Source organism: Anolis carolinensis, unplaced genomic scaffold (assembly GCF_035594765.1).
Source record: "Anolis carolinensis isolate JA03-04 unplaced genomic scaffold, rAnoCar3.1.pri scaffold_13, whole genome shotgun sequence".
Classification (NCBI taxonomy): domain Eukaryota; kingdom Metazoa; phylum Chordata; class Lepidosauria; order Squamata; family Dactyloidae; genus Anolis; species Anolis carolinensis.
Genome location: NW_026943824.1, coordinates 5682217 through 5705844, shown reverse-complemented (window position 1 = coordinate 5705844; position 23628 = coordinate 5682217). Strand labels below are relative to the sequence as shown.

At 39.6% G+C, this 23628-nt stretch overlaps 2 protein-coding genes across 3 annotated transcripts; both read right to left on the bottom strand.

The window, feature by feature from the left end:
* Positions 1–282: 282 nt before the first annotated feature.
* drg2 (developmentally regulated GTP binding protein 2) lies at positions 283–14514 on the bottom strand. Of its 2 annotated transcripts, XM_008123700.3 has the most exons (13): positions 14363–14514; positions 11691–11851; positions 10920–11009; positions 10041–10101; positions 9806–9896; positions 8370–8442; positions 7043–7133; positions 5310–5407; positions 3959–4035; positions 3439–3527; positions 1763–1821; positions 881–934; positions 283–690 (listed from the first exon to the last, which is right to left on the bottom strand). In XM_008123700.3, the coding sequence occupies exons 1-13, from the start codon at positions 14424–14426 to the stop codon at positions 604–606; spliced, it is 1095 nt and encodes a 364-aa protein (XP_008121907.1). In that variant the 5' UTR covers positions 14427–14514; the 3' UTR covers positions 283–603. The 2 variants fall into 2 exon arrangements, with proteins under 2 accessions (XP_008121907.1, XP_008121908.1); XM_008123701.3 differs by lacking the exons at positions 283–690; positions 881–934 and adding an exon at positions 946–1586.
* Positions 14515–16564: 2050 nt separating this feature from the next.
* gid4 (GID complex subunit 4 homolog) lies at positions 16565–23563 on the bottom strand. Its single transcript, XM_008123702.3, has 6 exons — positions 23216–23563; positions 22600–22659; positions 22353–22460; positions 21646–21747; positions 20523–20653; positions 16565–20307 (listed from the first exon to the last, which is right to left on the bottom strand). The coding sequence occupies exons 1-6, from the start codon at positions 23546–23548 to the stop codon at positions 20244–20246; spliced, it is 798 nt and encodes a 265-aa protein (XP_008121909.2). The 5' UTR covers positions 23549–23563; the 3' UTR covers positions 16565–20243.
* Between the last annotated feature and the right edge of the window lie 65 nt (positions 23564–23628).

Here is a 23628-nt window from a genome sequence, read left to right as displayed (position 1 = left end):
TCCGGCGGGAAGGTAACGGCGCTCCATGCAGTCATGCCGGCCACATGACCTTGGAGGTGTCTACGGACAACGCCGGCTCTTTGGCTTAGAAATGGAGATGAGCACCAACCCCCCAGAGTCGGTCACGACTGGACTTAACATCAGGGGAAACCTTTACCCTTTTTATGAACAGTATTAAAAAGTAAAGCTAAAATTTTTAAAGGCAGATTAAACACGTATTCAAGGATAAAACCACAGTCAGTGAAACCTTTTAAGGAGGAAACAGAAATCATTTCACAAAAATTTGCTCTATAGCGAACTGTTTTATTTGTTGAGAAGTAAATGTCAGTAGAGGACATGATTTTTTTTTTGTGGAAAAATTTGATCTCTTTTTTGGATTCACTTTAGTCCCAGAACTGTCTTGGCTAATGGTCAGGGAAGCTAAAGAGAGACCTGGCTGTTACGACGTGGCCATGGATTCGACCTCTGCGCTGCCAAAAAATGAAACCGGAGACGTTGTTCTCTCTTCCAGCATCCAATGTTTCGAGACGGTCCTTGAGGCAGGTTTCATAGCAGCCGAGGAAGGCTGTGTTCCGCTTTCCTCAATGTCCTGTATCATTGCCATTATTTTTTGACCACTTGGATGACGTCTTCGTGTTCCATCAAGTGGTTGAGCCCCACTCGCTGGGGGCTGTACTTGGTGCTGGTGCCCTTGGGGTTCAAAGAGACAAAGAGGGTTAGCCGGAACACCGAAACACACTTTCCTCTGGACTATAACTCCCAACATCCTCCATTACGCCCGGACAGACCAGGGACCGGAAACAACTCTCCCCTTATTATACCAACCAGAATGGAGTTTGGGGAATGCATTTGTCCTTCGCTTTTGCCAAGGCAGACTTACCCAAACCAGGGCGTACTTGAACTGGCTGGCTAACGTCCGATGAATACTATGGCACTGGAAAGAAAGGAAGTCCAAAGGTAAGGTGGGAGCATTCTGTGGCCTCGGAAAGCTTGGCTTCCACCAAGCAGGAATTACTCAGGATTGGGGATATTCATCAACTGGAACTGATGATTTTTTTATGGTGTCGTAAATTAGCCTCCCCACATATAAGTGATACCTAAATTTCCTACTTGATAGATGCAACTATCTTTCTGGTTGCTTAGGTCAGCAACGAGCAGGGGCTATATTTTATTTTTAATTGTCAGGTGCTCACCCCAACAGGCTGGCCTCAAGCTCATGACCTCTTGGTCAGAGTGATTTATTGCAGCTGGCTGCTAACCAGCCTGCGCCACAGCCCGGCCCCAAATATGGTTCGCTCTAGCCTACATCGCAAGGTCGTTGTGAGAATAGCAGAAAAGATAGACATAAGAGACCTCAAATTACCACTGTAAAGATATTATATAATATATATTATTATAATATTAATTTTACAATATTTATATGCACCACCTGGAAAAATGCAAAGAATCTAACCCAGAATCTTCCCGTAATCTGGCATGCTCCTAGTATGATCAATGTCAGGTCCCATCATCCACAGCTAACCAGTTGGGGGACAATGGGATTTGTACTTGAACTGGCTGGCTAACGTCCGATGAATACTATGGCACTTGAAAGAAAGGAAATCCAAAGGTAAGGTGGGAGTCTTTTGTGGCCTCGGAAATCTTGGCTTCCACCAAGAAGGAATTACTCAGGATTGGGGATATTCATCAACTGAAATTGATACAATTGGGATGGATGGAGACCTGGTTTCACTCCATATATGCAGACATGTCTTGCACTTACCACATGCTCTACGGAGGCCCCTTTCCGGAGAATGATGGCATCAGAGAAATCCGGTCTCTCTATACGAGAAGAAAAAATATAATAATAATAATAATAATAATAATAATAATAATAATAATAATAATAATAATAGAACTAAGAGCACCTCGACTTGTGATTTTGTGATACGAAATCCAGCATATCTAACTTGTTTGCTGTGTCATAATATAATAATAATAATAATAATAATAATAATAATAATAATAATAATAATCAAAGAAGAACATGCCCTGGCAGAATATGTAAAGCAAAGTGAAGAACCTGCTTTGATTGAAGTCAAAAATCAGAAACTCCTCAAAGCACAGCAGACAAAAAACCAGTACAAGAAAACAGCACTACAGACTAGAGCTGACAGCTGGCACAACAAAACATTGCATGGAAAGTTCCTTGACAAAATTGAAGGAAAAGCTGATAAGGAGAAGACCTGGCTCTGGCTCACGAATGGGACCCTGAAGAAGGAGACAGAAGGCCTGATCCTTGCAGCCCAGGAGCAAGACATCAGGACAAAGGCCATTCAGGCCAAGATCGAAAAATCAGCTGATGACCCAAAATGCAGACTGTGCAAGGAAACCGACAAAACCATGGATCATATCCTCAGCTGCTGTAAGAAAATCGCACAGACAGACTACAAACAGAGGCACAACTATGTGGCCCAAATGGTTCATTGGAACTTATGCCTCAAGTACCACCTCCCAGCAGCAAAGAACTGGTGGGATCACAAACCTGCAAAAGTATTGGAAAATGAGCACGCAAAGATACTGTGGGACTTCCGAATCCAGACTGACAAAGTTCTGGAACACAACACACCAGACCTCACAGTTGTGGAAAAGAAAAGGTTTGGATCATTGATGTTGCCATCCCAGGTGACAGTCGCATTGACAAAAAACAACAAGAAAAACTCAGCCGCTATCAGGACCTCAAGATTGAACTTCAAAGACTCTGGCAGAAACCAGTGCAGGTGGTCCCAGTGGTGATGGGCACATTGGGTGCCGTGCCAAAAGATCTCAGCCGACATTTGGAAACAAATTGACAAAATCACGATCTGCCAACTGCAAAAGGCCACCCTGCTGGGATCTGCGCGCATCATCCGAAAATACATCACACAGTCCTAGACACTTGGGAAGTGTTCGACTTGTGATTTTGTGATACGAAATCCAGCATATCTATCTTGTTTGCTGTGTCATACAATGTTGTTGTGTCAATAATAAATAATAATTTTTATTTATTACCCGCCTCTCCTGATGGCCATCTGTCGGGAGGGCTTTGATTTTGCCTTCATGCAGGGCAGAAAGTGGTTGGACTGGATGGCCCTTGGGTGTCCCTTCCCATTCTTAAGATCTAGATTAAAAGCCTCCTCTGGGGCTTTTAAGGACAGGCTGGATGTCTATCTGTCAGGAGTGCTTTGATGGTGTTTTCCTGAACAGCAGAAAGGTTGGACTGTATCTCAAGTCTAATATTCTCTTACTCCAGTGAGGCTGCATGGCCATCTAAGCAGAGAACTCGGATGATATTTGGGGTTAGACTGCATGGTCTTTGGGGGTCTCTTCCAACTCTATCATTCTTTTCTATCTCCCCGCTCCCTAACATTTTCAAACTTCGGCTTCATGGGAACCCTATCCACCCTGGGCTTCACTTACGTCCCCTTTTCTTTGTGAAGATGCAGGTCAGGGCCAGGCATTCCCATAGCCTCTCCAGCAAGTAGTCTAAGTTCAGCTTCATTCCGCAACTACGGAGGAATCACAAAACAGGAAACACTCCAAATATCCCATTGTATAACATGCTGGAAAAGAAAGGCCATCTAAGCAAATTATTATTTATTTATTTGCGACATTTATATACCGCCTTTCTCACCCCAAAGGGGACTCAGGGCGGTTTACAAGTATATATACATACAATATATTATATTATACGACTATATTGCAATATTATTAGTAATATTGCATGTAATATAAATATACAATTATAATAGTGAATTATAAATATTATTACATTGTATTACAACATAATATTATTATTAATATTACATGTATATACAATATATTATAATATTAGTATAGTATAATATTATTATATATCATTATATCATTAAATTGATACAGGAGACATGGTGCAAAGGCAACAACATGAAAGAGGTTTTTTTGGAGGGGCTCCCCTTACCTAATAACAACGCTGTGAGGTTTCCGGGCCAGACGGTCTACTTCCTCCATGGAGATCTGGTCTATTTTGTTGTAAACCTACAGAAGGGGAGAAAAAAAGGAGAATCATAGCATATAGAGTTGGAAGATCCAGTCCAAGCCCAGGACACGAATAGGGTTTCGTTGTGTGCTTTCCAGTCCTTTCCAACTTATTTATCATGATGAGGTTTTCCGGGGCTGAGAGACTGTCACTTTCCCAAACTCAGCCAAGCGAGGACTCGAACTCGGCTCTTGAAAGTTGTATTCAGGGCCCATACAATTCCTTTCCATCCTATAACTCCCAGAAATATGGAGAGGCTTACCTTTCTCATGACTAAGAATAAAGGAAGGAAAATAAAGGAAGCCAACTGGAAACAAGTAAATGAATATCTCATGTTAAAGAATAAAAAAATATTGATATGATAAGAACTATTTGTAAAAACCAAACTATGTACAAAAACAAAGGGGAAGAAACAAGAATAGAACAGAAAATTAGAAAAGGAACAGACCTCTGGAAGATACCAGGAAGTCAAAACAACCAATCATTTTTCTATGTAACATCGTCTCTCTATCCTGATAATTTTAATCTATGTTTATATTTCAATTTCTTCTTCGCCTATGCGCTCTATATATATACAGAAGAGTCTCGCTTATCCAACGTAAACGGGCCGGCAGAATGTTGGATAAGCGAATATGTTGGATAATAAGGAGAGATTAAGGAAAAGCCTATTAAACATTAAATCAGCTTATGATTTTACAAATTAAGCACCAAAACATCATGTTATACAACAAATTTGACAGAAAAAGTTCAATACACAGTAATGCTATGTAGTAATTACTGTATTTACGAATTTAGCACCAAAATATCATTAAAAACATTGACTACAAAAATGCGTTGGATAATCCAGAACGAGCGAGTGTTGGATAAGTGAGACTCTACTGTATATATATTCTATATACTGCAATTAAGTAACTATAACAATAATAACAAAAATTTTAATTAATTTTTTCCAGAATATACACAATTTAGTGTAGGTAATACACATAGCAAAATAGACTCTAACTTGCAGTCTTAAATTTGTTCTATTTATGTCCCTTTTTCATATCTATATATTAATCTTTCTTTTTCTCTTTTCTTTTTTCTTCTATATTACTATTATATTATTATTGTATTATAAAAGAAATCTTAATAAAAGTATTTTTTTAAAAACTCTCAGAGGACGGCGCTATGGGCGTGTTAGGAGTTGCAAAGCAAAAGAAGGCCTGAGAGGTCCCCAAAAGGCATTGTATTGACTCATTTGGTTAGGACAAAGATCATAGCCCAAAACACTCACATAAAGGCAAGGCATGTAGACGCGGTTGCCGACAATGACATCGATGAATTCGTCCGGCGAACAATCCTCCCGGAATAGCACCTCCGCATTGAAGATTTCTCAGATCAAAAGAGTTAAGTTCAAACACTTATGCTGAACCCCTTTGTCACAAAAACACCATCATTGTTATGTGCCTTTTAACTTCTTTTTTGGCATTATATTCTAAAGCAGGGGTCCTCAATCTATTGAAGGAGAGGGCCTTAGTTCTAAACTGATTCAAAATGTTCGTGACAGTTTTGGTTCCATTTTAATATCATATTATATTGTGTTGACTTCCTGCACGTTTCACCTGGACTCTATATTTTTCATGTATACATTTGGATCTTGCTTTTTGGGGGAGAAAGTGGGATATAAATTAAGTCTGACAATAATAATAATAATAATAAAGATGGATGACCTTTGTATTCATGACTTGGTGTCGATATGTGAAACTGCACATAATAGGGAACCCAATGAAGGATTTCCCGTCCAAGAAGGCCAGAGAGAGTCAAACTAGAGGACCAAGAGAATGCCTAGGGAGGGCATAGTTTGCCAGATATAATAATAATAATAATAATAATAATAATAATAATAATAATAATAATAATAATAATACAACACATCACACAGTCCTAGACACTTGGGAAGTGTTCGACTTGTGATTGTGTGATACGAAATCCAGCATATCTATCTTTTTTACTGTGTCATAATAAAATAAGTTTATTTATACCCCGCCTCCATCTCCCCCAAAGGGGACTCGGGGTGGCTCACAGATAATATTAGACAAAAACAGTGACAATAACAGTAAATCAGTAAACAAAAACATACACCAACTTATAAAATTTAAACATTAACCTATAAAAATAAAAACACACTTAATAAACACGGAATTAAAAACAGCCAAGTTGAGTAATAGACTAGCTAAAGTGCACTTTGTTACAGATATGGCAAAAAGAAAATGTAGGCACAGGGGTCATACTGCAATAATAATAATAACAATTATAGCAATAACAACAACAATAATATAAAATAATATAATAACATATACCGTATATACTCAAGTATAAGCCGACCCGAATATAAGCTGAGGCACCTAATTTTACCATAAAAAACTGGGAAAACATAGTAGCAACAACAATAGAGAAAAATAATAAATGTAATAAAGGTATTATTAATAATAATAAAAATAGAGTAAAATAAATGTAATAGTAGCAACAATAAGAGAAAAATAATAAATGTAATAATACCAATAATAATAGAGAAAAATAATAAATGTACCATATATTCTCGAGTATAAGCTGACCCAAATATAAGCCAACCAGGACTCTCACCTGAGTATAAGCCGAGGGGGCTTTTTCAGTCTTAAAAAAGGGCTGAAAAACAAGACTTATACTTGAGTATATACAGTAATAATGATAATAAAACTAACAATAAGAATATGTTGCTTTTGTTTTTCTTGCCTACTTTGGTTTCTTTTCTTCATAGCTTCAGACCAGACACACGTCTCCAGCTGTACTAGATCTCCCACAAAAGGAGAAATTTGGATCCCATTATCCTCACCGCCAGACATGTCTGAGCCATTTCGGGGATTTTGAAGAGTTAGCTGCCCCTGTTTGTTCAGCATCAGGTCTGTACATAGGCAACGACCACTCCTGCCCTGGACAGCAGGCCCCATAATCCTCAGCCCTGAGATGGCAGCGTCATACAAAGGATACTGTATTCATGGAGGATGAGCTGCACCAGTTTCTCGGAGCACTGGGTCAGGGTCACTGTGGAGTTGAAAGAGATGCCGCCGCCTTTCTTGGGCTGAAAGGAGAGAAAGTTAAGGCTATTTTAATACATCACTTCAGAAAAGAGTTCAGAATCAGAGCTCAGACACATTGCATCATCATCATCATCATCATCATCATCATCATCATTATTATTATTATTATGTTTATTTATACCCTGCTTTTTCTCTCCACAAAGAGACTCAAAGCGGCTTTAGAACACAGTCAGATCATATTAGACAACACACTCATCGACAGACCTCCCATAGATGGGAATGAGAGTCTATCACCATCCAAAAGGCCCCAAGTTTCCTTATTTATTTATTTACTACATTTATATGCCGCTCTTCTCACCCCGAAGGGGACTCAGAGCGGCTTACAAATCAAATGTACATACAATATATTATTAGCATAGCACAATATAAGCATTAAATTACTATATTATACTATATAATTTTATGGTAATATTATTAGTAATATTACATTTAATATATAATATATAATCTATATATATAAAAGGCTAATGAAATTTCGGCCTAGGACAAAAAAAACAACAACTACACATCCCAGAAACACTAAACTTGGCAGCACAACCCCTCATCCATGCCTCTACGTTCATACAACAAAAAGAAAAGAAAAATAAAGTCCTAATTAGAGGGAGGAATAATTGTTTTTATCCAATTGCTGCCAGTTAGAAGGCTAAGCTTCGCCCACTTGGTCTCCTAGCAACCCACTCAGCCCAGGGGACAGGCAGAGTTAGGCCTCACTTAGGCCTCTTTCACACTGCCTATCAAATACAGATTATCTGATTTGAACTGGATTATATGGCAGTGTAGACTCAAGGCCCTTCCACACAGCTATATAACCCATTTATAACGGACTTAATGTCAGGGGAAAAGCTTTACCCTTTATCTTAACTACCACCAGTTACTAAATACTTTATTTCCAATAATACCATACTTCACCACAGCAACGCGTGGCTGGGCACAGCTAGTACAATATATTATTAGCATAGCACACTATAAGCATTAAATTACTATATTGTACTATATAATTTTATGGTAATATTATTAGTAATATTACATTTAATATATAATTAATATATAATATGTAATATACAATTAATATATTGTATTATTAATTAGTATAATATTGTATTACATTATAATAGTATAAGTATTTCCTTCCCCCTGTTTTAACAAGTGAGGTAAGGGCTTGAACTTGGGACTTTCTTCGTGCTATCAAGCTGCCTCAGAGAAAGCCCAGAGCTCACCTTGAAGTAGATATTGGGCTTGCTTTTGTTCAACCGGATGCCCACCGACTCCAGCTCCCTTTCCAAGAGAGCTCTGCAGGACACAGGAGGGGCAGGGGAATGGAGCAAAGAACTGTATTAGTATCCAAACAAAGCTAGTATGAAAAACACAGTAATATACCCTGGTACAAAACACTATAATAGTTGGAATGAGCTTGTTTTTTAAAAAATAATTTTTATTAGTGTTTTTTTTAAAAAAAATAGTGATAAACATAGATATAGACATGAAATACAATACAATACAACAGAGAAAGAGTGTGTCCTTTTTTATAGTAGGTGACGTGAAATAGTGGTTTAAAAGGAAAGAGAGAGAGACACCAAAAGAAAAAAAAGGAAAAAAGGAAAGTGTATATATATATATATATATATATATATATATATATATATATTGACTTACATCTTTTATAGTTACTTTAGAAAGTTTTTGATTACCTTTTCTTATCTCTCTATATCTAGTGTCGGTATCTTCATACAATCAATCTATAATAACAAATCTTATCCTTAAATTAACACCTTCAATTGCTCTTCTTTCAAGTAGTTTTTTTAAATCAAATTCCAGTTTGTTTTTTCGGTCTACCATGATTATTTTTTAATAAATACGTCAACTTATCCATATTCATTATTTCCAACACCTCATTTATCCAGCAATTTATCTCATTCATTTTCTTTTTCCAATATTTGGCATATGTCATTCTTGCTGCCATAATGATAGTTAAATAGTATTTCTTTATTTTTTTTCTTTATTAATGTTAAGCATCCCTAAAAGAAAGTATTTTGGGTCCAGATTTATTGTTGTTGTTATTATTATTGTTATAGGCTGGGCTGTGGCGCAGGCTGGTTAGCAGCCAGCTGCAACAAATCACTCTGAAAAGAGGTCATGAGATCGAGGCCAACCCGTGCCTGCATCTGTCTCTGTTCTATGTTATGGCATTGAATGTTTGCCTTATATGTGCAATGTGATTTTTATTTATTTTTTTTACTACATTTTTATGCCGCCCTTTTCACTCCAAAGGAGACTCAGAGCGGCTTACAAATTACATTCACATACAATACGATATATTATGAGCATAGTACAATACTAGCATTAAATTACTATATTGTACTATATCATTACATGGTCTGTAATGATCTGTGATCTGCCCTGAGTCCCCTTCAGGTGAGAAGGGCGGAACATAAATATTGTAAATAATTAATATAATAAAATAAATAAATAAATAGATCGTCTTTGGAGTCCCACTGATCTCCACGTCTATGGATCCCACCCCAAAGCCGTAGAACTCCAAGTCCAGCAGCCTCCAAATTGGTAGGAATAATGTGCCCAACATCCCCAGCCCAAACAAATCCCATTGTTGTGTGTATTATTCAGCCTCCCATCCATTACCTGCCGCAAGACTCACCTCTGCACTTCCCCTTTGGTGGCATCCAGCATCATGATGACAACATCCGACGTACGAGCCACAGCGATCACTTGGCGCCCGCGACCTTTTCCTAAAAAATAAAAGAAGAAACATTGCAAATTTAGTTCCTGCCTATCAGTGCCCAACAGTAGGCTATCCCCCCTTTTCTTACTGAAGTCAAATCAACAAAGAAATAGGAATACAAAGCGTGGAGAAAGAATAAAAAGGGCTTTACCTTGTGCTGCTCCTTCAATGATCCCAGGAAGATCCAGAAGCTGGATGTTGGCTCCTTTGTACTGCAAAAGAGGAATAAACCATGAAGAGGTGCAACTAGAAAAGACAAGGTATTTTGGCTTTTAAAGATGGTTCTTAAAAGCAGTCTATTGGCTCTGTTTGCCACTTTGGATGTACGGAAGTAGACTGGATGTAAGTACTTATTTATTTATTTTATTTACAGCATTTATATTCCACCCTTCTCACCCCGAAGGGGACTCAGGGCGGATCACATTACACATATAGGCAAACATTCAATGCCTTTTAACATAGAACAAAGTCAAACAAACATAGGCTCCGAGCGGGCCTTGAACTCATGACCTCCTGGTCAGAGTGATTCATTGCAGTTAATTGCAGCTGGCTTGCTCTCCCGCCTGCGCCACAGCCCGTATAGGTTCTATTCATGGTTTCAAGCTTCTTTATCTGCACTAATTTTGGGCTGCATGTCAATTTAATCTATTCTGATACGAGACACCTTCAGAAATAGACAGAATATCTATATATATAAAAGGGTAATGAAATTTCGGCCTAGGACAAAACAACAAAACTACACATCTCAGAAACACTAAACTTGGCAACACAACTCCTCATCCATGCCTCTATGTTCATACAACAAAAAGCTCCAGCTACTCCAGAAAACAGCCAGGCTTTGAGACTGCAAGGCTATTCACTGCTATTCCACCTGGCCAACAAAGGATTCCCATAAGCCACAGCAACGCGTGGCTGGGCAAAGCTAGTAAAAAATAAAATTGTTAAAATCGCACAATCTTATATCAACATCATTCAGAATAGCGTCCTCCCACCCCACAAGGAAAGGACAATCAAAGGAAACGACACTTACCTCGATGACTCCAGGAATACAGGTCAATGTTGTAAATTCATAAGAAGCCGCCTCACTGGCCGTGGAAGTCATTAAACTCAAAAATGTAGACTGAAAAAAGAAGAAACAAGTGTGTTAATGATAAAAAAGATGCAGATCCCAAAGGAGAAATATAGTAGGTGCCTGTAGCTGGCAAATAAGTCAAATGATGTGGCACAGTGTGTTAAAGCGCTGAGCTGCTGAACTTGCGGACCAAAAAGGTCCCAGGTTCAAATCCTGGGAGCGGAATGAGCGCCCGCTGTTAGCCCCACCTCCTGCCAACCTAGCAGTTCGAAAACATGCAAATGTGAGTAGATCAATAGGTCCTTCCGTCAGGAAGGTAACAGCGCTCCATGCAGTCATGCCTATGGCCACATGACCTTGGAGGTGTCTATGGACAACGCCAGCTCTTGGGCTTAGAAATGGAGATGAGCACCAATTCCCAGAGTCGGTCACAACTGGACTTAACGTCAGGGGAAACCTTCACCTTTTACTATAAAGTAATGGTTTGAGATTGTGTTCCCAAATATATAATTATTATTACCACTTCATTCTTGAAAACCAGCTGCTTTCAATACGAGACAGCAACTGTATAGTACACTTTTTGCCACTTTGCATTGCATTGAGCAGCAAATACTTTTTCTAATTTCATAGTTTTAAACATTGAGGTGCGCCTTAGATTCGACAGTGCATCAGACTTGAGGAAATGCGATAACTATTGAGAGGAACACAACTTCTCCAGCTGTCACTGACCTTACCCACAGAAGGGAAACCAATGAGCGCCACTCGGGCATCTCCCGACTTCATCACATCGAAGCCTTCGCCCTTCGCAGCGCCCGATTTGGATGGTTCCAGGAGCTGGGCTCTGTACTTGGCGAGCTTGGCCTTCAGCAGGCCAAGATGGTACTCCGTTGCTAAGGAAGACAAAGACAGGGTCATCAGTAACACAGAATACCAGTTACTGTATATACTCGAGTATAAGCCTAGTTTTTCAGCCCTTTTTTAAAGACTGAAAAAGCCCCCCTTGGCTTATACTCAGGTGAGGGTCCTGGTTGGCTTATATTTGGGTCAGCTTATACTCGAGAATATATGGTAAATTTATTATTTTTCTCTATTATTATTGGTATTATTACATTTATTATTTTTCTCTTATTGTTGCTACTATTACATTTATTTTACTCTATTTTTATTATCATTAATACATTTATTATTTCACTCTGATCTTATTATTATTATTGCATTCATTATTTTACTCTATTTATTATTACTTGTATTATTTCCCTGTATTTATTATTATTATTATTATTACATGTATTATTTTACTCTATTATTATTAAAAGGATACATAAGCACATTTACATTGAAGATGAGAATCATGATTTAATCAGAGTTGGACAGTCTTATCTTAAATTTGAGCTTGATGTAAATATTCAAAAACATTTAACCTACTGATGCCTCAATTAATGTAATTTTATTGGTATCTTGGCTTATACTGGAGTCAATGTTTTCCCAGTTTTTTTGTGGTAAAATTAGGTGCCTTGGCTTATATTCAGGTCGGCTTATACTCGAGTATATATGGTATATTTCCCACTCATGTGTATAGCTCTGGGCCTGAAAGGGGTGGTCTTTTATACATATACTAGCTGTGCCCGGCCACGCGTTGCTGTGGCGAAGTATGATGGTATGGGAAATAAAGTATTGAGGAATTGGTGGTAGTTACGGTAAAGGGTAAAGGTTTTACCTTACATTAAGTCCATTATAAATCGGTTATATAGCTGTGTGGAAGGGCCTTGAGTCTACACTGCCATATAATCCAGTTAAAATCTGATAATCTGTATTTTATAGGCAGTGTGGAAGAGGCCTAAGTGAGGCCTAACTCTGCCTGTCCCCTGGGCTGAGTGGGTTGCTAGGAGAACAAGTGGGTGGAGCTTAGCCTTCTAACTGGCAGCAATTGGATTAAAACAATTATTCCTCTCCCTCTAATTAGAACTTCATTTTTCTTTTCTTTTTGTTGTATGAATGCAGAGGCATGGATGAGGGGTTGTGCTGCCAAGTTTAGTGTTTCTGGAATGTGTAGTTTTGTTGTTTTATCCTAGGCCGAAATTTCATTACCCTTTTATATATATAGATGTTTTTATTCTTCTTATTATTATTATGCTTTGAATGTTATTTTTTTTTGTATTTTTTGATGTTATTGTATGTTGTTTGCTGTTTTATCCGGGCTTGACCCCATGTAAGCTGCCCCGAGTCCAGGGAGATGGAGGCGGGGTATAAAAATAAATTATTATTATTATCCCAAATTCCTCCATTATTTTAAGTTGAACAATGAAGGGCCTGTGAGCCAGGTTTGACCCAGATCCATCAAGCCATGGGAGAGTCTTTGAGGTTCATGCTAACCATACTTACTTTTGACCTTTATATAAGTGAATTGTAGGTTAAAGTTAGATTGGTTCTTTCAGAATCCATCCTTGTGAATAATAATATGTATACATATATATATATATGTGTGTGTGTGTGTATATATATATGTATACACTCATGCATGTATACATATATACAATATAATTTACAATAATATATATTATAATATATTGCATATGCATATAATATTAATATTATTTTATAATACAATATAACACTAATAATACAATATAATAATATTAATTATATATTATATACTACATGCAGTATTATTCATAATATTACATTATATAGATATAGTACAATATGGTAATTTATTGCCAGTATTGTGCTATGCTAATGATATAATATTGTATATAAATTTAATTTGTAAGCCGCTCTGAGTCCCCTTCGGGGTGAGAAGGGTGGGATATAAATGTATTAAATAAATAAATAAGATTACTAAATACTGTAATAATAATTTGTTCATCTTCTTGATCTATTTTGGTTTCTTTCCTCCATAGTTTCAGAACAGAGATATGTCTCAATAATAATAATAATAATAAAATAATAATAATAATAACTTTATTCTTATACCCCGCCTCATCTCCCTGAAGGGACTCGGGGCGGCTTACATGGGACTATGCCCGGACACAACAGCACAAAATCAAAACAAAAACAATAAACAAATCAGCCAACAATAAAACATCAACATGGATAAAAACAGTCATAAAAGGTCAATATACAAAATAATGTTAAAATCATGAGTTGGATCAAAAGATAATAATAATAATAATACTTTTTTCTTTAATTTCTTTCCTTCATAGCTTCAGACCGGACATATGTCTCAATAATAATAATAATAATAATAATAACAACGTGTAGCGGCTGAGGGGGAAAAGGAAAGGGCCTGAGGCTGTGAGGAATGCTGGGAGTTGTAGTCCAAAACACCTGAAGAGAAACCCAAGTTGGCCCAGGCCTGGTATAACCTGTAATACCACTTCCTCTTCCCCTGGGATCCCTACCTTTGTTTTTCTGCGTCCGGGCGATCTCTTTTTCGATCTCCGCGATCTTCTCCAAGATCCCCATCGTGGCGGCTGGCAAACTGGACCAGAACACGCCGGAAATAGCGCTTCCGGAAGTCGATTCCGCTTCATAGGTCCCCCGCGCTTATGAACCCCCCTCAACAACCAGAGCCGAGGACTTTTGGTTCCGCCTCTTTCCTGTTCCGGAAGCACTCTGCCTAACCCTAACCTGTTTTTTTAAATTCATTTATATCTCGCTTTCTCTCTCCATACGGAGACTCAAAGTGGCTCACAATTGAAAAAAATTACAACTTCAAATATACAGTAAGAAAACGGTATTATATATCATTATATACAGTATTATCACTACTATTACAGTAGAGTCGCACTTATCCAAGTTTCTGGATTATCCAAGACATTTTTGTAGTCAATGTTTTGAATATATCGTGATATTTTGGTGCTAAATTAGTAAATACAGTAATTATAACATAATATTACTGCATACTGAACTATTTTTTCTGTCAAATTTGTTGTATAACATAATATTTTGGTGCTTAATTTGTAAAATCATAACCTAATTTGATGTTTAATAGGCTTTTCCTTAATCCCTCCTTATTAGCCAAGATATTCGCTTATCCAAGCTTTTGCCGGCCAGTTTAGCTTGGATAAGTGAGACTCTACTGTATATTTAATATACAGTAGAGTGTCACTTATCCAACACTCGCTTATGCAACATTCTGGATTATCCAACGCATTTTTGTAGTCAATGTTTTCAATACATCGTAGTATTTTGGTGCTTAATTCATAAATACAGTAATTACAACATAGCATTACTGCATATTGAATTACTTTTTCTATCAAATTTGTTGTATAACTTAATGTTTTGGTGCTTAATTTGTAAAATCATAACCTAATTTGATGTTTAATAGACTTTTCCTTGATCCCTCCTTATTATCCAACATATTCGCTTATCCAACGTTCTGCCAGCCCGTTTATGTTGGATAAGTGAGACTCTACTGTATAAGGTAAAGATTTTTCCTGACATGAAGTCCAGTTGTGTCTGACTTTGGGGGTTGGTGCTCATCTCCAATTTGTAAGCCGAAGAGCCGGCGTTGTCCATAGACACCTCCAAGGTCATGTAGCCACCATGACTGCATGGAGCGCCGTTAATATGTAAGTTGTAGTATAGCTAACATATACTACATTATATATATATATATATATATATATATATATATATATATATATATATATATCTATCTCTACATTACAATGTTATTACAATATTATTATTCGCAAATACAGTAGAGTCTCACTTATCCAAGCTAAATGGGCCAGCAGAACCTTGGATAAGCGAATATCTTGGATAATAAGGAGGGATTAAGGAAACACCTATTAAACATCAAATTAGGTTATGATTTTACAAATTAAGCACCAAAACATGTTATACAACAAATTTGATAGAAAAAGTAGTTCAATACGCAGTAATGCTATGTTGTAATTACTGTATTTACTAATTTAGCACCAAAATATCACGATATATTGAAAACATTGACTACAAAAATGCATTGGATAATCCAGAACCTTGGATAAGCGAATTTGGATAAGTGAGACTCTACTGCATATATATTATTACTACATTACAATCTTATTATTTCAATATAATATATTGTATATATTGAGGGGCTCCGAAGTGATGCTGCAAGAGACATGATACAGCTGTTTTTTCCTGGCTGCCGCCTTTTCACTCTCTGACTCAGAGAGGCAGTTGGGTGTTAGGTTGTTGTAGGTTTTCTGGGCTGTCTTGCCATGGTCTAGAAGTATTCTCTCCTGACGTTTCGCCCACATCTATGGCAGGCATCCTCAGAGGTTGTGAGGCTCCCGAGTCATGTTGCAGGGTTAAAAAATCCACATATTCTTGGGCTTGTTTGTGTGAATTGTTGCTTTAAAACACAAGCTACATCCTTGGGTGCATCTCCACTGCCATCAGATTTGAACTGCCATGGGAGTTTTAGGGATATATGTATGTAAGACAAGAAAATAATTATTCTGGAGAAAGTAGAATATCCATCTAGCAGTATACCACTAATTCTGTCCATAACCTCCTTCCTTAAGAAATTTCTTTTAAACAGGAAAAAAAAGTCGACTGAGCAAAACCCATTCTGACAAACCGCTGGATAATACAGAAGACACACAGCCTCATTAAATACATGTTCTTTTAATCTGGACATTGATAACTCTGGAAAACTCACAGTCCCTTATCGGCCATTCATTCATAAATACTCTCAAATATTCTGATTTACAAAGTTAGCTTTATAAAACTTGTTTTAATAGCTTTTGGAAGATTCCCCCACGGAAGCTGTCCTGCCTATGACAAGCCGCTCTGCTGTAGGAGCCGTGTCCCTGAAGCCCTCTTTGTTTTAACATCTGATATTTCATTGAAAGAGGGGAGGAAACCAAAGTTCAAGGCTCGAAGGGGGGAAAAGGAGACCTGCCTTTAAAAAGCAAAGGGAAAAAAAACCCAGCAGCACATATTTGCTCCTCTTTATCTGTTATGTCTAGTACAAAAGTAGAGAATGGGCACCATACTTTCCAAAGAGCACATCTTAGGTTTCTGGGAAGCTATTCAGAGCATTGTTTGCCTCCCATATTAAGACAGGACAGACACTGGACCAGTTTTAAGGTAATGCCAAGTTTGTTTAGGAAGAGGAAATCCTGATACAACATGAATGAGAGGGTTCTTTGCATTCTCAACGCCTGTTTAGAGAGATATCCTTTAGCAGGTTGCTACTATTATGAAACCAACATCTCACACTTTGATTCTGTGGCCGAGAAGAGGTTTAAGATAATGTATAAAATGTGTTCAAGCACCTTAAAAACCCTATCCATACTGCTTCCATTTTTTACTGACTTTGCCACCACATCCAACATCACAGCAGTATCATATTCTCATACTCTTTTAACTTGAAGAAGACTGAAAGAAAACCCCAAGCCTTAAAAGGCAGGATTCGACATCTTATGGGTTCAATTCAAGCCCCTTTATGTGACACCTTTGGCTGCTTATATTCAAACAATATAGGCAAAATAAAAGGACTTCAGTTGACTTCAAATTTACCAACAAACTTGAAGCAAAACATAGTTTGAGAGGGGTTCCATCCACCAAGTGCTTGGCTTCCTGCTCAAAATGTTTCCTTTTCTTCACACTGCAATTCCTGTATAAGAAACCTAACTTATGTGGGGTCTCTCTTTTAATTTATTAAGGAGCCAAACCCGTTTAGATGATCTGCAGTTATCCTCTCCAGGAAAGCACTTGCTTCCTCCAGGGATCAGCAGCCTTTTAAAAACTCAGGTTGCGAAAAGGACACATTGTGTCGCTTTAAGCTAAATTAAACAAAGGCACACAGTTAGTTCCGTCTTTTGCACAGAGCCTATCTGAGCAAGAAAGCTGGAAAGGTTCAATATGGGGGAATAATCTGGTATAGTAGCTCTGAGGCACTCAAGAACTTCTAGAATTGTGCGTGGACAGCTCGTTTATGGACCAAAAATAAAAGCAGCAGAAAGGAACACAAACCCCACCAAGACTATCCTCATTTCTATGTACGGAAGCCCCAATTCATCTCCTGATAAAAGAGGATGAGGACCAAAAGCCAGCCTGCCACAGGGTGTCCATCCACAAAGCAAACCTAAATTCTCTGGAATTTTTTAGGGAAGAAATCCCACACATCTCACTGGACGCTAACCCCCAGCATGGAGCAAAATTTTGCAACTCTCTTTTGAAAAGCTTCCACTCAGAACTTGCTTCCAAATCTCACTTTCTACAGCCATCTCCTCCCAGCAGCAAAAGCAAGCATTTGTTCTAATGCTTACGCACCAGCCATGACCCACATTGGATCAGTGCTTGCAGCCACTACAACTCACAGCACAGAGTTGGAAAGGGAATGCAGACTGGAAGCCTGCACTAAAAGGGGGCAAAAAGTAGCAATTCCAAGACTAATTAGGGCTTGGTTTCTTCTCCCGCTTTCTGCTGCTTAGCTCTGGAAAATGTGCACTATGAAAACATTATACAGTAATCTGCAGCAAGGAAGAGGGGGTTTTGCCATCTCTTCAAGGAATGCCAGCCCATTGCTTATTTTTCCTTACTAATTTATGTTTACTAGCCAAGAGGAAAAAATAAAACAAGGAGCTAAGGGAGACTTTCTCCACCACTTCCCCTGGAAACTTTATCCAGCTGTCTTTCTCGCGTTCTAAAGCATCCACATTTTCTTGAGGACTAGAAACTTGTTTTCTCTCCACTAGAACAAAAAGTGAACTTCACACTCGCTATCACAACCTGAAGTTAAACTTCACTTCACTATCAAAACTCGCAGGAGGCCCTGGGATGCAAACACAGAGGCAGCTCAGCCGACCAGTTACTTTTTTCAAGGGTGAGCCATTAGGTACAGCCATGAGGCTACCAAGTCAGATAAGAGTGCAATCAAGGCAGCCATGATCTAGCTTCACCTTTCAAAGCAACTTCTCTTATAAGCGCTGTGCGAGACTATCCTATAAATCCCAGAAACTTTCAAGGGGGGGGGGGAGGTTTGCAAAGGGCTAGCCTTTTTCTGCAAGGGACTGAACATCTCAGGCCTCATCGACACTGCCATATAATCCAGTTTCTGATCCCAGATTATCTGCTTTGAAATGGATGATATGGCAGTGCAGGCTCATAGAATCCCATACAAAACAGATATGATGGGATCAGAAACTGGATTACATGGCAGTGTCGATCCAACCTCATTCTCACCTTGCAAAACCCAACAGCAGGATAGTGACAACCATCCAAAAAACAGGTCAACCCATCCCTCCATTGACAGTAGCAGCTTGGAAGAAAACAGCAACTGTTAGACTTGCATGCATATAGACACACAGAGCCCCCCCGCACGCACACACTTTGGCACACAAGCCCCACGTTATGGAACAGCTCAAAGTCCTGGAAGAGCAGTTTATTATTACTGTTATTATTTTGAACGGAAAGTATTTTTCTCCGACAGCAAACATCGAATATTTTCCGTAGCATGTGCGTATGTTAGGAGCCACCACAAAAGTCTGGGATGAGCAGGTGGCAACACCGCAAAGCTGTTAACACAGATAGATCACCACCAACACCGGCTTTTAATTTTAAAAAAACACGGTAAAACTGTAATGAGGAAGAATTCCTAGTCTTTGGAAAAGACAGGCTATTGGAATAGCACTCAAGTGCTTTTCAAAAGCAGTCCTTGGTGAGTTATTATTTTTTGTCTTCCTTTCACATACTCTGTAAATCCCAATGGCCTGGGACAGGCTGACATTCCCAAGAGAGGCAGCCTTGTCAACCAATAGGAACGCAACTTGATAGGCCCTCCTCCACCCTCTTATGTGGGCACAGGGCACACAAATCACTGACATTAAATAGAAAACCCAAAGCTTGGATGGGCACAAGCAGGCAGCAACTTTGGCTTCCTCACGTTCAAAGGAAAACCCAGCTCAGCACAGCCAATTCCTTCCCCAAAAGAGGGGCAGGAGGAAAGAACTGTGGGTGGGAAAATTATATAAAAAGAAAAAGAGATTAGCTGTGCAATACCAAAAAAGAAAAAGTGCATCAAAACGGTAGCTTTAAAAACCCGTTCAGAGTATCAAATTTGCCACATAGCTGGAGGGAGGGTCAGTCTCTGGCAGCTCCACAGTCATGATCTTGCGCCAGTCCGGTGGCCTGGCAGGAGGAGAGCCCCAAGTCTCCTGTCCTGACAGGGACATCACAGTTGTCTTAACAGAGCATGCTCTCTCTCTCTCCCCGTCTCTCTCTCTTTCGCTCTCTCTCCCTGGCCTCGCGGTCCATCTCCTGGTGCCACTCTCGGTATCGCTGTCACCGGAATTCGTAAATGGGTGCGCTGTACTCAGGGACGTGCATCAAATTCAGGGACTGATACCTGGGGGAGGAAAGCACAAAGGGTCTCAATGGAACAAACTGGGCGGCATGCTCTTAGGTTATTTTCAAACCCTCTACTACCATACTACAAAAGTTGCATGGAACATGAATTGATAGCCATTGCTTAAGCAAAAACTATAATGGAAAAAACAAGTATTTACTTAAAAACTAACCAAAGCCACCTAAAATCATACTTATGATAAGGTGGGCTCTTACCATTCTGAACTCCTGTGATAGTAATAGCCCTCTATAGATGCCGCAGATTTCTGGAAGCATATGTAATAAAACCCGGCAAAGGAAGCACCACTGATATCTTTGATGGTGTGATCAGGGACCAGGAACTGTTCCTGCACAAAAATGAACGAAATATGGTAATCCTTATGGAGTGGACACTGTTGAAATATGTACATATATATCACTGCAATTAATTTTTAAGTAAATCTGGTGCCTTTAGGGTATTTATAATGCATTGCACCTTGTTAACCTTATTCCTCACCCTTAGTCTGAAGATTGAAGTACCAACTATACCGCTCCAGGGCATTGAACATGTTTTAATTGTTTTTAAATTGTTGTTGTTGCATGCTGTTTTGATGTATTTATTGCTGTGTTTGAATTTGTTTTTATTGTTGTATTTTTATATTGTTTGGGCATGGTCCCTTTGTAAGCCACCCTGAGTCCCCTTGGGGAGATGGGGCGGGATATAAGAATAAAGTATTATTATTATTATTATTATTATTATTATTATTATTATATTGTAAGACACAGCAAACAAGATAGATATGCTGGATTTTGTAACAAAAAATCACAAGTCGAACACTTCCTAAGTGTCTAGGACTGTGTGATGTATTTTCGGACGATGCGCGCAGATCCCAGCAGGGTGGTCTTTTGCAGTTGGCAGATCGTAATTTTGTCAATGTCTATTGTTTCCAAATGCCGGCTGAGATCTTTTGGCATGGCACCCAGTCCCCTTGGGGAGATAGGGCAGGATATAAGAATAAAGTATTATTATTATTATTATTATTATTATTTAGGCATAGGGACAACTATGTAACTGTTGCAATTTGCCCCTAACTGCTGCCCCAAGACTCTGCTGAAGGGCAGCCTCACAAAGAGTGCAAGAGTTACTTTTCCTCTCTAAACTGTTTCAGTTTCTTTACATGAGGTAGTTATACAGTAAGATTAATAACCTATTTCCAGAACAGGAACAAGGCTGACTGAATAGTTTCACACATGCCTCCAGCTTGGCTGGATTAAAATAAATGTTGAAGTGCTGGGGCAAATAATGATCCAGTGCCTCTGCTACAGTGGCCTCCTGCAGGGACCATGGAAAGGAGCTCACCTTCCACCTCATGAAGACAAAGTCATCATTCTTCAGATCCTCATAACCAAAGTCATCAGAATTAAATGTTTTCGCATATTGGTAAAAGGCTGGGAATTTCCCCTGGAAATAAAGGGGAAACAAAAGTATTTGAAAGATAGCCACATTTACTATGAATACAGGCCACTCCATTTGACACATGCAGCATTATCCTGAAGTGAAGTACATATAGGTATGAGGGAGCCAACAGCAAGGTCAAATGGAAACAAAACATAGTGACAGTAATGTTATTAATATATCCAGGACAGCTGTTGGTGAAGCGTTCTGGCGTGGGTTGAAGCCAATTAACCTTATTTGAGTCATAAGAGACAGAATTGATCTTCGGGTTGAACAATTCATCCGTTTTATGGTTTTGTTCTCCCTTTGAACTCAATTTGCTCAGGAACAGTAGCTTTAGAGTCACAGCTTTCTGCAAAGCAAAAGTACTAGGAACACCAAAGCTGTGAGATGAATTTCAAAGGGAAGCAATGGGAAAACTAGCTGAGTACTTTCTTGCCTAAGAAAGCCCTATGAAAGTGCTAGCCATCAAAAAAAATATTTTCAACCTGCCTTTTTCTCAGAATGGATACCCAGCATGGCTCATTCCTTCACAAAGAATCCCTCTGCTATGTCCAGCAGCCCCAAAATGTTAGCTGCCTCCTCCATGGAAACGCGGCCAAGGTACTCACCCAATGTTTACGATCTACATCTTCATCTGCATCCCACTTCCGCGTTAAAAATGGGTGCTTTTTACTGATTATTTCCCCTTCAAAGAAGGTGGTAAGGGTCGGATATTCCTGAAATGAGCACGACAGGAAATGCGGTGAACACAAAGAACTCAACAGCTTTTCCTATCTTCACAAAGCCCTTACGAATATGTTTTTTAAAGGCAGTGTTACTATATTAGACTTAATATTCTTTAAATCAGGTACATACCTCCGTAAGGCCTTTAATCTTCAAGTATCCACAAAGATAGGAATTCTCCATGTCCACATGCTGAAAGGGACAACAAAAAAGTCTTCTATGACTCTGCCTCCATTGCAACCATCCCCCAGATATAGCAACCTAGGCTTAAGACTGAGTGTGGTGGAGGCTCCTTTAACTGCCAAGACACAACACAATGGAATCCTGGGAGTTGTAGTTTAACAAGGAGGGAGAAAGCTTGTTTTCTGCTGCCCTGGAGACTAGGACACAATAGAGCAATGGCTTCAAACTACAGGAAAGGAGATTCCTCCTGAACATTAGGAAGAACGTCCTGTGTGAGAGAGAGCTGTTCAGCAGTGGAACTCTCTGCGAAGGGAGTGTGGTGGAGACTCCTTCTTTGGTGGCTTTAAAGCAGAGGCTGGATGGCCATCTGTCAGGGATGCTCTGATTGCAATTTTCCTGCTTCTTGGCCGGATGGGGTTGGACTGGATGCCAACTCTAGGCTTCGATTATGACCGAGTGGAATTGTGGGAGCCCGGGAGAGCAGGCCGAAGCCGGCCCCTGCTCGAGCGACGGAGGCCTGCGAGGGCCGAAACGGTTCGCGGGAGAGGCTTCGCGGCCTACCTACCTGGACGACCACCTCCACCTCGTAGGCGTTGCCCTTGGAGCGCTGCTGCCCGCGGAACTTGGCGCCGCTGTAGAGGCGGCTGGTGCTGACGCCGGGCTGCGCCGTGTTGATGGGCGGCGGCGGCTCGAGGCGCGAGGAGGAGGCCGAAGAAGAGGCCGAGGCGGCGCTGGCTGCCGGAGGAGGGCAGCCTGGGCAGGCGCTCCGCACCGGCATCTCGGGCGCGTCCCCCGGCGCCAGCGGCCTCTCTCGCTTTCCCCTCAGAAGCAGGAAAAAGACTCCCCGCTCCGCTTTCGCCTCCCCTCCGCCGCGACGCCACCTCCCTCGGCTCCCCATTGGTCGGGAGAGGAGCCACGCAAAGCGACGCTCGCCTCCTGATTGGCTGTCGCGGGCGTCGAGGGCGGGGCGTTTCTAAC